The sequence below is a fragment of the Chiloscyllium plagiosum genome, unplaced genomic scaffold (assembly GCF_037043375.1).
Source record: "Chiloscyllium plagiosum isolate Xiang-an unplaced genomic scaffold, Cpla_swu_hap1 HiC_scaffold_4, whole genome shotgun sequence".
In the NCBI taxonomy this organism is placed as follows: domain Eukaryota; kingdom Metazoa; phylum Chordata; class Chondrichthyes; order Orectolobiformes; family Hemiscylliidae; genus Chiloscyllium; species Chiloscyllium plagiosum.
Window position 1 is genome coordinate 68,955,129 of NW_028270142.1, and position 14,427 is coordinate 68,969,555.

Consider the following 14,427-nt stretch of genomic DNA (forward strand, 5'->3'; position numbering starts at 1 on the left):
AAGGTTTGTGTAAAGATTTGTAGCTCAGGTGCTGGTTGTCGTGGTTGTGAGGATATTCGTCGAGCTGGTAGTTTGATTTACAGACGTTTCATTCCTTGTCTAGGTGACAACTTCAGTGTTTTACAGCCTTTTGTGAAGTCCTGCTGTACTGTCTCTTCTGGCATTTATTTGGTTCCATTCTTGTTATTTCCGGTTTGTTGTAGTGGCCAGTATATTGAGTCTAGGTCAATGTGCTTGTTGATGGAGCCAGTGGCTGCGTGCCATGCTTCTAGAAATTCTCTGGCTATCCGATGTTTAACTTGTATTTGATCATTGTGTTGTCCCAGTCGCATTTGTGAAACATTAACACTGATTATTCTCCACAGATGCTGCTAAGACCTGCTGTGATTTTCCAGCAATTTCTGTTTTTATTTGGTTATGGCATTCCCTTGGAGGACTTAAAATTTAACACTGCCAGGTTCTTAATCATCTGCCTTAATTTTGGAAGATTGGCTGAAGCAGCTTTTAGGCAAAGAGATTGAGAAAACCTTGCAGAAATTGTACTTGCATATATACTCAAGTCTTGGAATAGTGCTTGCACCTGCAAACCTTTACGCAGTTGACCCATGCCAAGTTGAAGAGTGGAAGTAAGGAAGCCATATGCTCAATGAAAAATGTTAATCCAGGTCAATATGCTTGCTATATGACCAGCAGTTATACGATCTGCAAAAGATCCTTTTAATTGGACTAACGTATACATTAAAAGTGTGCACTGGCCATGTTAAATTGCCCAGTGTTAGGTGCATTAGTCAGAGGGAAATGGCTTTGGGTGGGTTACTCTTCGGAGGGTCGGTGTGGAGTTGTTGGGCCAAAGGGCCTGATTCCACACTGTAGGGAATCTAATCTAATTTGTAAACAGCAACATTAATATAAATGAAAATTTAAAGGCACTCTTTTCCCCCAGCAATCCAGTCTATTAAACAATTGCTACCTCAATCCCACACTCACCATAACTTACCCCGTCACTGGAGCTGTCAAAGTGGCTGGCTGTGCTGCTGGATTTTAACTACTACCTTGGAACAAAAAGGGCTTGGTTTTGTTTCTCCCAATTATCCTGCACTATGAAGGAACAGTTGAATTTCAGGTACTTCTGCATTTCAAAAGGAACTGGGATAAGAATTACAAGTCAGAAATATAGAGCTCAGTCCTAACAGAAAATCAGGCAATCTGTGATTGCCACTCCTCAGAATATTTGGGCTACTATCTTTGGCATCCAGTGCAAAATATTCATCAAATCCAGAGTTTCTTTCGCTCAGAAATTCTGGTCTCTAGATAGCTGGAGACCGGATGTGCCCTGAAAGCAGGATATCAGAATACTTTGGCAGTTCAGGTGCAATTGCTATGCAGTAGTTGGCCAGCAAATTTAAACTGGGGGTGATGATACATCTGCCAACTCTACCCTCCCTCATCCACCCATCTGCCAGCATACCCCCTTATCCACCAGCCCACTACCTTCTCCTGTTCCTATTCACTTTCAGCAGCAGTCAACATTGTTTTAAGATCACTAAAAAATGGGGCATGGTTTGTGTCACTCCATTTTAGTGCTGCCTGGGTAGTTTGCTGGATTTCATCTGTTGTGATGCATCCTGCATCTGAAGTCCAACTAAAAAAATGTCTGGGAAGGCAAGTAGGTGACATTTTAATCTGATCTAGTCAGAAATTGGGATTCTGACTCAGATCAGACCAATTCATTTCAGGAGCTTATTGATTTGTTAGCTTTATCTGCCAACATTCAATTCCAATTTATTTGGGACAGATCCAATCTCACCCCACTGAAATCATCTCATCTCCAATTAGTATCTTTAAACTAGATTGTCTGCTATTCTTCTTCGTCACTAACTTAAATCTTTGATACTATGATCACTGCTCTGAAATACTTCTCTTGATTCTCCTGATCCCTGCCTCAATCCCCAGAACAGGTACAAGAACATCTCTTTTCTCATTGGACTGTAAAAATACTGATCAAAAAAATTATTCTGTCACATTGTGGAATCTCTTCCTCTCTCTGCCCTTTACTGTATTATCTTTTATATCTACGTTAGGATAAATGAATTATTGGATAATTTTTGCGCTTCTCAATTTCTTGCAGATTCGCTTCTTTATATTGTTCCCATCAATTGGAATGCTTAGGGAGAGGATTGTAAGCCCCAAACAATTATAAAAGAAGGGTAAAGGAAAAGAAAATTTGGATGATCAATTTGTTTAGCATTATTCCAGTCAATTAATTTTCCAGTGATAATGCTGCATATCTTTGGCTTAACAATTTTATCTTCCAGACAATGCATTTCTCATTGGCAAAACAAACAGTATAGCACAATCTTGAGTACAACGTAATATATAAATGCAGTTTTATTCAATCTTTATGACTTTACCTCCATGTTCTTCCTATAGCATTCATTACTCCAGAATACTGGGTATGCTGATCCTGTAGCCGAGCACGCACTACTTGGTATGGATATGTTGCTGTTACAGCAAAAACTTTGGATAATGCTGCCATTGTTACATATTCTAAGGGATTCTAGGAAGACATAGCAGAAAAAAGATAGAAGTTTTACAATTACAATAAAACTGACACAGGCCTACTGATTAAACTATATTACATTATATCATTTCAATTAATTGAATGCTTTAGAACACTCAGATGATTTAACTAGAGTTTGAGGTAGTTCAGATTTTTATGTTCTTCTTTTAATTTATTGCATATTAAGAATGGACATTGGCAATTCTGGTGTAGATGAAGGAAACCAGAATATCTGATGGATCCTGATCACTGCAATTGAATTGCTATTCAAATTCTAATTAGACAAAACTTATTTACAATGCAAGAATATCACAAAGTCTGTTGGCAGCCAGTTAACTCTACAGTTATCTGTTTTTAACTAAAATTCAACTATCAAATGAAAGAATAAAACAAAGAATGAGCTTGTTGGCAATCAAACGAACAAATACAGAAATTGCTAGCAAAACTCAGCAGCTTGAAAGCATCTGTGGGGGAAAGCAGAGTTAATGTTTCAAGTCAAGTGACTGTTCTTCAGACTGGATTCTAAAGAAAGGTCAGTGGAATTGTTGTTAAAACTCTGTCTTCTCGCCAAAAGGGACAAAAATGCTGAAAATTCTATTATAGACATCTTGTGTTTATAAATCCCATCTTTCATAATAGCAGAAAGTGTGGACTGCAGATGCTGGAGAGTTGGAATCAAAAAGTGAAGTGCTGGAAAAGCACAGCAGGTCAGCAGGATCTGAGGAGTAGTAAAGGTGAAATTTCAGGCATAAGTCCTTCATCAGGAATGTGGAGGATCGGGGGGGCAGGGAGGAAGTGAGTGGATGTAGGTGGGAGGTAATTATGTTAGGTCAGTGGGGAGGGTGGAGTGGATAGGTGAGAAGATGGACAGCTAGAACGGTTCAAGAGGGTAGTGCCGGTTGGAGGGTAGATCTAGGATGAGGTGGGGTGAGAGAAACTGGTGAAGTCACACACTGTCAATGCGGTGTGGTTGTAGGGTCCCAAGGCAGAAGATGAGGTATTCTTTCTCCAGTTGGCAGGTGGCTTTGACTTGGCGGTGGAGGTAGCCCAGGATTTGCATGTACTTGGGGAAGTGGGAGGGGGAGTGGAAGTGGTTGGCCACAGATTAGTGAGGTTATTTGGTGTGTGCGGACCGGAGATGTTGCCTGAACAATGCGCAAGTTGGCGTTCTGATTAGATTAGATTACATTACAGTGTGGAAACAGGCCCTTCGGCCCAACAAGTCCACACCGACCCGCCGAAGCGAAACTCACCCATACCCCTACATTTACCCCTTACCTAACACTACGGGCAATTTAGCATGGCCAATTCACCTGACCCTGCACATCTTTGGACTGTGGGAGGAAACCAGAGCACCCGGAGGAAACCCACGCAGACACGGGGAGAACGTGCAAACTCCACACAGTCAGTCGCCTGAGGCGGGAATTGAACCCGGGTCTCAGGCGCTGTGAGGCAGCAGTGCTAACCACTGTGCCACCGTGCCGCCCACTGATTTTCAATAGAGGCCCGTCACCCCGATGTAGAGAAGACCACATCAAGAGCAACAAATGATGAGTTGGGTGGACGTGCAGGAAAATCTCATCAGATTTGAAATTATCCATTACAGCCTTGGACGAAGGTGAAAAGGGAGACATGGGGCGCAGGTTTTGCACCTCGTGTGGTGGCAGCGGAAGGTGCTGGGTGTAGAGGGTGGGTGGTCAGGTGCATGGATTTAATGAAGGAGTCGTAGAGGAAATGGTCTCTATGGAACACAAGTAGGTGTGAGGAGGAAAATATATTTTGGTGGTGGGGTATGACTATAGGTGACAAAAATGGTGGAGGATAAGGATAATGCCCTGTATCCGCAGATTCAAGGGGTGGAAGGTGAGGGGCGGTGGGGTATCCTTATTGCGGTTAGAGGGGTGGGGTTCGAAGGTGGAGGTGTGGGAAATGGAGGAGATGCAATGCAGGGCATTGTTGATTATGTGGAAGGGAATATTGCGGTCATTGAAATAGAAGGACATCTGGGATGCCCTGGAATGGAATTACTCCTCCTGGGTAGAGAGAGCGCAGAGGGGGGAGAAATTGGGAGTAGTGGATTACGGTTTTACAGGATGTGGGGGTGGGAAGAGATGGCTTTAAAATATGTGGCTGGCGACAGACGGAGAGGTCCAGGAAGGGGAGGGAGGTTTTGGAGATGGTTAATGTGAACTTGAAGTCAGGTTGGAAGGTGCTGGTGAAGTTGATGAACTGCTCAACCTCCTCGTGGGAATGTGAGGTGGCGCCACGACAGTTATCAATGTAGTGGAGGAAAAGGTGGGGTATGGTGCCGGTGTAACTCCGGAAGAGGAACTCTTACATGTATCCTACAAAGAGGCAAGCATAGCTGGGGCCCATGTGGCTACCCATGGTTACCCCTTTGGTAAGAAGAAAGTGGGAGGATTCAAAGGAGAAGTTGTTGAGGGTGAGGAACAGTTTTGCCAATCGAATGAGAGTGTTGGTGGAGGGGGATTGGTTAGGTCAGTTGGAGAGGAAGAAACAGAGGGCTTCATCTTGGGGAATGGAGGTGTTTAGGGACTGGATATCCATGGTGAAGATGAGGTGTTGGGGGCCGGGGAATCAAAAGTCATGGAGGTGGTGGGGACTGGATAGTGTCTCGGATGTATGTGGGAAGTTCATGGTCCAAGGGGGACAGGATGGAATTGAACTATGAGGAGGTAAGTTCGGTAGGGCAGGAGTAGGGGGAGTCAATTGGTGAACTGGGACAGTCAGGTCTGTGGATTTTGGATAAGAGGTAGAACTGGGTGGTGCGGGGTTGGGGAATGATGAGGTTGGAGACTTTGGAAGGGAGATCTGCTGAGGTGATGAGGTTGTGGATGGTTTGGGAGAGGATGGTTTGGTGATATGGGGAGGGGAGAGTCATCAGTGAGTTGGTGCCTGGCTTCAGTGAGGTAGAGGTCTGTGCATGTTACCATTGCACCCCCTTGTCAGTTGGTTTAAAATAGTATCAAGACATTACCATAAGAATCAATTTCTCAACAGTGCATTAAAATGAAATATATTTACTTTACCTGTATCAATTTAAAAGGCTAATTAAAGTACCTTAGATACAGGATTCTGGATGCAAATACTAGCAAATAGATGAGATTGTTGCAGACATGCTAGTTTTCACAAATTTTCTGAATGTGATGCAATTTCTAACTTTAACTTTGTAAGTGAACTCAAAGTTTTCCCAGGTATTTCTTATGTCAATGCTCCTCTGCATTGACTTTTAAAGAAGCACTGTTATAATAGAAAAGTCAGTGGTAGATTTCATTATGAGAATGAATAGGTGTAATGTCAATAATATTGCACATGATGCTGAAAACACCAATATCATGCAAGAAAACTATTTTGCAAAAAGGATAACTGGATATAGAGGCCCAAATTTGAAAGTTGCTGACAACTGACCTCAAACTCAGAAAACCTTGGATTTTGGTTAACTGAGATCAGGAGAATAAAAAAAACCAGAAAAGGTAAACCTAATGTGTTTTAAAGGAAATCAAGGCTTATGTAACTTAATGAACAAACCAGCTGAAAAATGCAATAACAACACAACACATTACAAAAATAATCTAAATGAGATTGGTGACAGAGCAGAAACCATTAGTTCTGGAACAGAGCCCAAAGTTTTTCGACGCCCCCTTCCTTACAGGCGTAACTTGACATTTTGTTTGGGCCACGTCTGATATTCAGGGATGTTTTTTCATTCTCACCAACCCATTTATTATTATATGATGCAGCCATGGGGAGTAATATTACCTTCTACATTTACATTGACATGTGGGTTAACTGGACTCGTAAAGAAGAATAAGAATTCATAAACATCCTGAACTGCCCATCAAATTTAAATCCACAACACTCCAGGTAAGCATTAAAATTCCTAGAAGCCACAGTATTTAAATTGACACAACAGGCATAAAACAGAGACAGGGATCACACCATATGAAAAAAAGCCCTTCTGCTCATCACATCCGCACAAAACCACCACCTAACTATTCTAATCCATATTTCCAACATTTACCCTCAGCCTCGTATATCTTGGCATCATAGGTGCACATTATATACTTCTTCAATGTTACGAGGGTTTCTGCCTCTACTACCCTTACAGGCAGCGAGTTCCAGATTCTGACGACACAGTCAACCGTCACCTTCCGCTTCCTGCCCACAACTAATTGTGGTTCTAACTTACCAAAGTTCTTTGGATCGAATGGGGTCTGACCTTGCTATTAGTCTACCATGCTAGGCCTTGATGAAGTCTAAGTAAATTTCATCATACATTTCACGTCTTCAAAACATTAAAATTCGTCAGACATGAACTCCCTGAACAAAACCATGCTGACCATTCCTGAGATTGATCCTTCCCTCCTCATATACAGATTAATTCTGCTCTCCTTCTGTAGTGCCTCCACTGACTCCCCCATCCACACATCTTACTTTCTCTCTCTCCCATCCCCTTTTGGAGCCTTCCTCTCTTTCCTCCTATGCAGTCTTTTACTTTTTCCACCTCTCAATAAATGCAAACACCCTCCATTGCCACCTCTGCATGCAGCCACCCTCCACAATTCCCACTGCTGCAACCCTCCCTCTTCCCTACCATGCAACTCCCTTCTATCTTGCAGAGAAAAGTAACTGCACTAGCTAAGGCTGTTGAGGTGATTGTTGACCAGGCAACAGCAAAGGCTTTGGCCGAGTATCAGGGCTTGGATCTCTCCCCTGAAAGGAGAGGAAATTTATGTTCCACAGAGTCATTGTTACTCTCCCAAGATAGCACTGCAGCAATTTACTGGATTTATTGGAGAACATGTTGGTGACTCATGTGCGGTGTGGGAAGGTTCATGGAACAATGTTATCCATTCCCCTGGCACCTATTGCGGTGACAGCAGCAGTCTAAGCTTCCAACAGAACATTCATAGTTTTGATACAAGTTGCTTTTTTTTCTTGATTTGGAGATGCCGGTGTTGGACTGGGGTGTACAAAGTTAAAAATCACACAACACCAGGTTATAGACCAACAGGTTTAATTGGAAGCATTCGCTTTTGGAGCGCCGCTCCTTCATCAGGACGTTGTGGAGCACCACCTGATGAAGGAGCGGCGCTCCGAACGCTAGTGCTTCCAATTAAACCTGTTGGACTATAACATGGTGTTGTGTGATTTTTAACTTTTTTTTCATGAAGCTGAGATTTTGGCAATCAGCTGTCACATTGTGGGTGTTCCAGGGTATTCTGGTAAAGGTGATCATCTGTTCCACATTAGAAAGGACAAGTTTGAAGCTTATCCAAAGTTGAAGCTGGACTCATCTTTGGACTATGAACTGGACATTTCCTGTCCTTGTGTGTAAAAGAGGTGCAATGATTATTTGAGAAGGGTTGGTCCAATTTCCCTCCCATAAAATAAAACAAATTAATCAGGTAATGGAAAGAGAAGATGGAAGAGAGAAGTAAAAGAAAACTCAAGTCACTGAACAGGTGGATTTCCCTGACGTACTCCAAGGAATTTTTAGTTCCTCTATGGTGCAATGACTATTAAAATAAAAAAGAATTTTAAATTTCCCAAGCAGGCCTGCATTTGTGCTTCATTTTTGTTCCTTCAGTTGACATAGGGTCTTTCTAGATAGTGCCACTTGACCATGATAAGAAACAGGAAATTCAAAAGGTGTGGGACTGTATTAAGCATTATTCACCTTTATCACCAATCACCGCAAATTGCTGGAATTATTAACTCATCATAGGATCATACAGATGTACAGCATGAAAACAGACCCTTTGGTCTAACTCATCCATGCCAATCAGATATCCTAACCTAAGCTAGGTCCCATTTGCCAGGACTTAGCCCATATCCCTCTGAACCCTTTCTATTCATATACCCATCCAGATGCCTTTAAATTTAAAAGCCTCCACCATTTCCTCTGGCAACTCATTCCATATACTCACCACCATGTGTGTGAAAAAAATTGGCCCTTGGGTCTCTTTTAAATTTTTCCCCTCTCACCCTAAACATATGCCTTCTAGTTCCCCCTCACCCATCCCAAGGAAAACACCTTGTCTATTTACCCTATCCATGCCGCTCATGGTTTTATAAACCTCTAACGTTACGCCTCTGACGCTTCAGGGAAAACAGTCCCAGCCTATTCAGCCTCTCTCGATAGCTCAAACCCTCCAATCTTGACAACATCCTTGTAAATCTTTTCTGAATCCTTTCAGGTTTCACAACATCCTTCCAATAGGGGGGAGACCAGACATGCGCACAATATTCCAAAAGTGGCCTAACCAATGCCCTGTACAGCCACAGCTTGACCTCCCAGAAAGAGGATGAAAAATAAAGACTATATTATTTTGTGAAAGCATTGTACTGAAATCAGAGGGAATACTATGCTATATCTTGATAAGAACTGTGCACAAAGATTAGAAGAAATCAGCATTAATGCACACTAATGCTTTAAAGAAATTACTAAATCTACATAAATTAAGCCTTAATTAAGTGTTCTCAGATCTGAAGAGAGATTTCTGGTTGCAACAAAACAGACCAGAATGTTTTAATAATGTAATTTACTGTACAATTACAAATTAAACTTACACTTAACAACTCACCAATTTTGCATCTACTGCCACATTTTTATGAAAGCTGTATTCTTTCTTTAGTTCTTCATAAGCCATAAACTGAAGAGCACCATGTGATGTACCAAAAAGGCCAGGCACAAATCCCTGAAGAAAAAGAGACACACAATTCAATCATAGTATCTCCGTTTATGTATAATTAGCTTCATATAACCAAGACTTGATAAACAGCTAAAAACATGTAAATAAAAACAAGGACTCCCATTTGTGGCCCACACGGACATGGACAAAGATGGCGGCGCAGCAGCAGAGCTGAACCCAGGGTTCGGTTGCTACTGCCTGCTTTGTTTTTCGTCTTTTTACTTTTTTTTTAACCTTTTCTCTTTATTTTCATTTTTTTAAAAGCTTGGAAAGTGGCAGGTGAAGGTAGTCTCCGGCAGTACAGCAACAAGGTCATGACAAGCCCAACACAGCTCCACCTCAGCCCAGGGTCTCCCGATGAGCAAGTGCAGGTTGTCTTCCTGCTGAGCTCTTGTGCTCCAGGCCAGTCAATATTCTTTTGCTCTCTGTCCTTTTCATCTTTTTCTCCTTTTCTTCATCTTCCCATTGTTGCAGGGAAGTTGGAGTGGTGTTGGCACAGCTTCCTGGATTCACATGCTGATGCGTGGACTCCTGGAATGGTGGTGAGACGTCAGATGCAGTGATGGGCAGAGCAGGGATTTCTTGCTGTAATAGGCCTGGAGAATAGCAGCATGATAGGTTGTCGACTACAATGGTGTCAGTGGCTCAAGTGTGGTCTCCTGGATGCAGTACATCCAGAGTAGGAATCTTGCCGAAGTCCTGGAGCCTTGTTTTAGGACCCTGGCCAATGAAGATGAAGTCTGTTTATGTATTTTCTTTTATTCTTCCTGTACCTCAAAATAGTGCTGGATTGTGGCGAAAGAACACTTTTCACTGTATCTCCCTACATACGTGACAACAAATAAATCATTGAATTGTTCATTTGTTCAGAAGTGCTGATATTGGAAAACTGAAAGAATATACCAAGTGTTGAAGAAACTCAGCAGATCTGGCACCATCGGTAGAGTGAAAAGCAGAGTATCTCCACTGATGCTACTACACCTGCTAAATTTTTCCAGCACTTTGTTTTAAGAACATTTAGCAAATTAACCACAGACAACAAACCTTCACCAATGTATCCAGTTATGCTTCTAAATAAAGGAAACTGGGTTGAGTTGTATACAAACAAAATACAATATCAGACTTACATTAGGCAAACATTACCAATAATGAGGTCTGAAAGAAAACAGTTTATATGTTGTAGGATTGTATTTCATTCTCTTAAGAGGCTTTGATAGTGAACAATAAAAATAGATAGATCGGTGATGCTATTAGGCTTTTAAAAACAACTTGAGACTTATTACCAGCACTACAACTCCCTTCCAAGCACTTAACAAAGGTCTCAAGATGCTTCACAAGAATGCAATCAGACCAAAACTCTCATTCAGTCAAAGAAAGAGACACTTGCCCAGCTGATAGGACAGTCTTAAGGATGCAAGTGATTGCGGAGGAATTTCATAACTTTGAGCCAGGCAGTAGAAGGCACGACCATCAATTTAGAGACAGAAGATGTAAGGAACACACAAGAGATTTGAATTAGAGAAATGCAAACTCCTTAGAAGGTTGCGGGGCTAAAGGAAGTTAATGATAGTGAAGGATAGGCCATGGAAGGACCTGAACATAACAATCTGAATTTTAAAAACTAAGTTACTATTGGACTGGAAGCTTATCTTGGCCAGTGAATATAGGGATGATGAGTGAATGGGCTTTTGTAAGAGCTGAATACTGGCAGAGTGATTCAGCAGAATTTAAATTAATGGCAGTAGGGAGTCAGTCATGAAAACACTAATAACGGGAAACTCTAGATGTAATAAAAGCATGTTTGAGATTTCAGCTGATGAATTGAGATAGATCAGGTATGGGTAACGTCAGGGTGAAAGTAGATAATCCTTTTGAGGTGAGAGGATATGTATAGGGTTTGAAGTTAAGCTTTGCATCAAAGAGAACACAGAACTGTAAGCACTAATCTAAAGCAGTGGACAGATATTGTTTGGAATCAGTAGCTAGGGGATATTTACAATGATGACCAAAGACAATGGCTCCCAATGTTTAAAAGGAGGAAATTCCAGTTCATCCAAGCTGGATGTTGGACAAGCAGTCTGAGATAGTAGAGGGGTCATGGGAGGAAGTGGTGAGATGAAAATTGTGTATCACCAGCATACACTATATAAGGGACAAAATATTTTTCCCATTTTTGACTATAAACTAAAGTGGTAGTTGGACTGCTATTTAGATGAAATACAAGGAAAGTTTCGCAAATTGGAATAATCAGGTAGTGCACATTTTTAGCTGTAGAAGACAACGTTACTTTCTGAAGCAGTGAGAACACCACCTTTAAGACCAAGAGGCATTTGGACTCTTTGAGTTAAAGAAAGGCTGCCTCAGAACTGCCCTTGGATTGATAGAGCTGCATTTTGTTCATATCTCTACATAAAGAGTAGTCAAAGCACTCCAGACCTCACAAACAGAAACATGATTCACTTTTATCAGTATCAGCAAAAAGGGACAAAAACCAAGAAATTTTAAAAGAAGGACTGTTAATATAAAGAAGGATATAGTTACAATTGTAGCAGCCTACAACTGCTCAAGGGAAATAAAAATCATTAATAAATGGAGGCCAGAAATACAGGTGCAGCAACTGAATGAAACAGGGCATCAAAATTGGCCAAAAAGAGACATATGCTGGGAACACCTGAGCTAAGACAGTACACAAGAGACAATTCTGCCGGTGGCAACTCCTTACAAGATCCAAGCCAAGAAAATTGAAACCAGAAAGGCACATGTACACATCAGGAAGTGTGAAAGGGTAATTCAACCCTTCCTGACACACAAACACCACTAGATGTACGGAGCAGATATTGCCTCAGTAAAGCAAAAGACCGGGATTATATTCTGGGATAAAACCAGACTTCCAGGCCCCAAGAGCAGACACATCAAAGATTAAGCAAACCATTGAAAGCCATTAGTAGCATTTCAAGGTGATAAATCCATTTAATGTAATATGTATAACACCATAAGACATAAGTCATAGGAGCAGAAATTATGCCATTCAGCCCATTGAATCTGCTCTGCCATTCAATCATGGCTGATATGTTTTCTCTCCATAACCCTTGATCCCCTTGACAATCGAGAATCTATCTATCTATCTTCATCTTAAATATACTCAATGCCCTGGTCTCCACAGCCTTCTGTGGCAGTGAATTCCATAGATTCACCACTCTCTGGCTGAATAAGTTTCTCCTTATCTTCTTTCGAAAAGGTCTTCCCTTTACTCTAAGGTTGTGCCCTGGAGTCCTAGTCTCTCTTACCAATGGAAACATCTTCCCAACATCCACTCTGTCCAGGCCATTCAGTATTCTGTATGTCTCAATTAACTCCCCCTCATCCTAAACTCCATTGAGTATACTCCCAGACTTCTCAAACATTCCTCTTATATTAAGCTTTTCATTCCTGGGTCCATTCTCATGAACCTCTTCTGAACATGCTCCTGGGCCACTACATCCTTCCCGACATACAGGGCCCAAAACTGTGTTCAATACTCCAAATGTGCTCTGACCAGAGCCTCAGAAGTACATCCCTGCTTTTATATTCAAGTCTCGCAAAATAAATGCCATTAGTGCATTTGCCTTCCTAACTACTGACTCAATCAGCAAATTTACCTTGAGAGAATCCTGGACTAGAACTCCCAAGTCTCTTTGCACTTCAGACTTCTGAATTTTCTCCCCATTTAGAAAATAGCCCATGCTTCTGTACCTGCCTAAATCCTTTTACAGCCTCCCCACCTCCTCAATACTATCTGCCCCTCCACCTACCTTTGTATCATCTGCAAACTTAGCCAGAATGCCCTCAGTTTAATGTACAAACTAAAACGTTGTGGTCCCAACACGAGCCTTGTGGAACACCATTTGTCATTGGTTGCCACCCTCAGAAAGCCCCACTCTCTGCTTTCTGCTAGGCAGCCAATCTTCTATCCATGCTAGCACTTTGCCTGTAACACCATGAGTCCTTATCTTATTCAGCAGCTTCCTGTGAGGCACCTTGTCAAAGGCCTTCTTGAAGTCCAGGTAGATAACATCTATTGGTTCTCCTTAATCTAACCTGCTTGTTACTTCCTCAAAGAATTCTAGTAGATTTGTCAGACATGAACTCCCCTTGATGAAGCCATGCTCAATTTGCCCTATTTTACCAAGTATTCAGAAAACTCATCCTTCAAAATGGATTCCAAAATCTTACCCACAACCGAGGTTAGGTTAATCGCTCAGTAATTTTCTATCTTTGGCCTTCTCCCTTTTTAAATAGGGGTATCACATTAGCAATTTTCTAATCCTCTGGGACCCTCCCTGAGTAGTGATTCCTGAGAGATCACTACTAACGCCTCCGTTATCTCTTCAGCTATCTCGTTTAGAACTCTGGGGTGTAGTCCACCTGGTCCAGGCAGTTTATCCATTTTCAGGCTATTCAGTTCTTCTAGCAACTTTTCCTTGGTGATGGCCACCATACTCAGCTCTGACTCTCTTGAATTTTTGGCATATTACTAATGTCTTCCACCGTGAAGACTGGCACAAAGTAATTCTTCAGTTCCGCTGCCATTTCCTTGTTCCCTACTACTATCTCTCCAGCATCATTTTCCAGGGGTCCAATGTCCACTTTTGCCCATTATAAATCTAAAGAAACTCTTACAGTCTTCCTTTATGTTACTGGGAAGCTTACCCTCATATTTAATCTTCTCCCTCCTTTTTTTTGTTGCCTTCTGTTGGTAAGAGAACCCAGCCTGGCAGCACTCAGAGTACCCCCACTCTCCAGGCTTAGCTCAAGGGATGATGGGATACAGCAGTGGGAGGGAGGGAGCAGCTTGCCCTCCGACCATAGAGAGTGAGAGAAAGTCCTCCATGAAGAGAGGAACAGACTGAACCATTTATCAGACCAGCAAAGTTATGAGCATCTGGGTAGTATTTCAAGTTTCTAGAGATACCGGATAGTTAGCAATTGAGCTGTTAAAAGTGTAAAATTTAACTCTTAACCTTTGTTGTCTTCAAATGAAGTTGCAACCTGGTTCACTGACTATAGACTTGTACTGTGTAGTCCTTTCTTGATACATGCTAAGGTACTTGGGTAAATTAATATTATGTACACTGGCTGAGGAATCTGCAGGGTCTTAGAGACTCCCTGTTC

The 14,427-nt window shown here is 41.8% G+C and overlaps 1 protein-coding gene across 1 annotated transcript in view; it reads right to left on the reverse strand.

Moving 5' to 3' along the window:
- Positions 1–14,427, reverse strand: part of LOC122549124 (solute carrier family 25 member 32-like) — a 48,394-nt gene that overhangs the window by 1,578 nt on the left and 32,389 nt on the right. Inside the window, exons 5-6 of the mRNA XM_087986302.1 lie at positions 9,169–9,282; positions 2,412–2,557 (exon numbers count right to left, since the gene is read on the reverse strand). Coding sequence (XP_087842428.1) covers positions 2,412–2,557; positions 9,169–9,282 — 260 coding nt within the window. The remainder of the gene's footprint in view (positions 1–2,411; positions 2,558–9,168; positions 9,283–14,427) is intronic.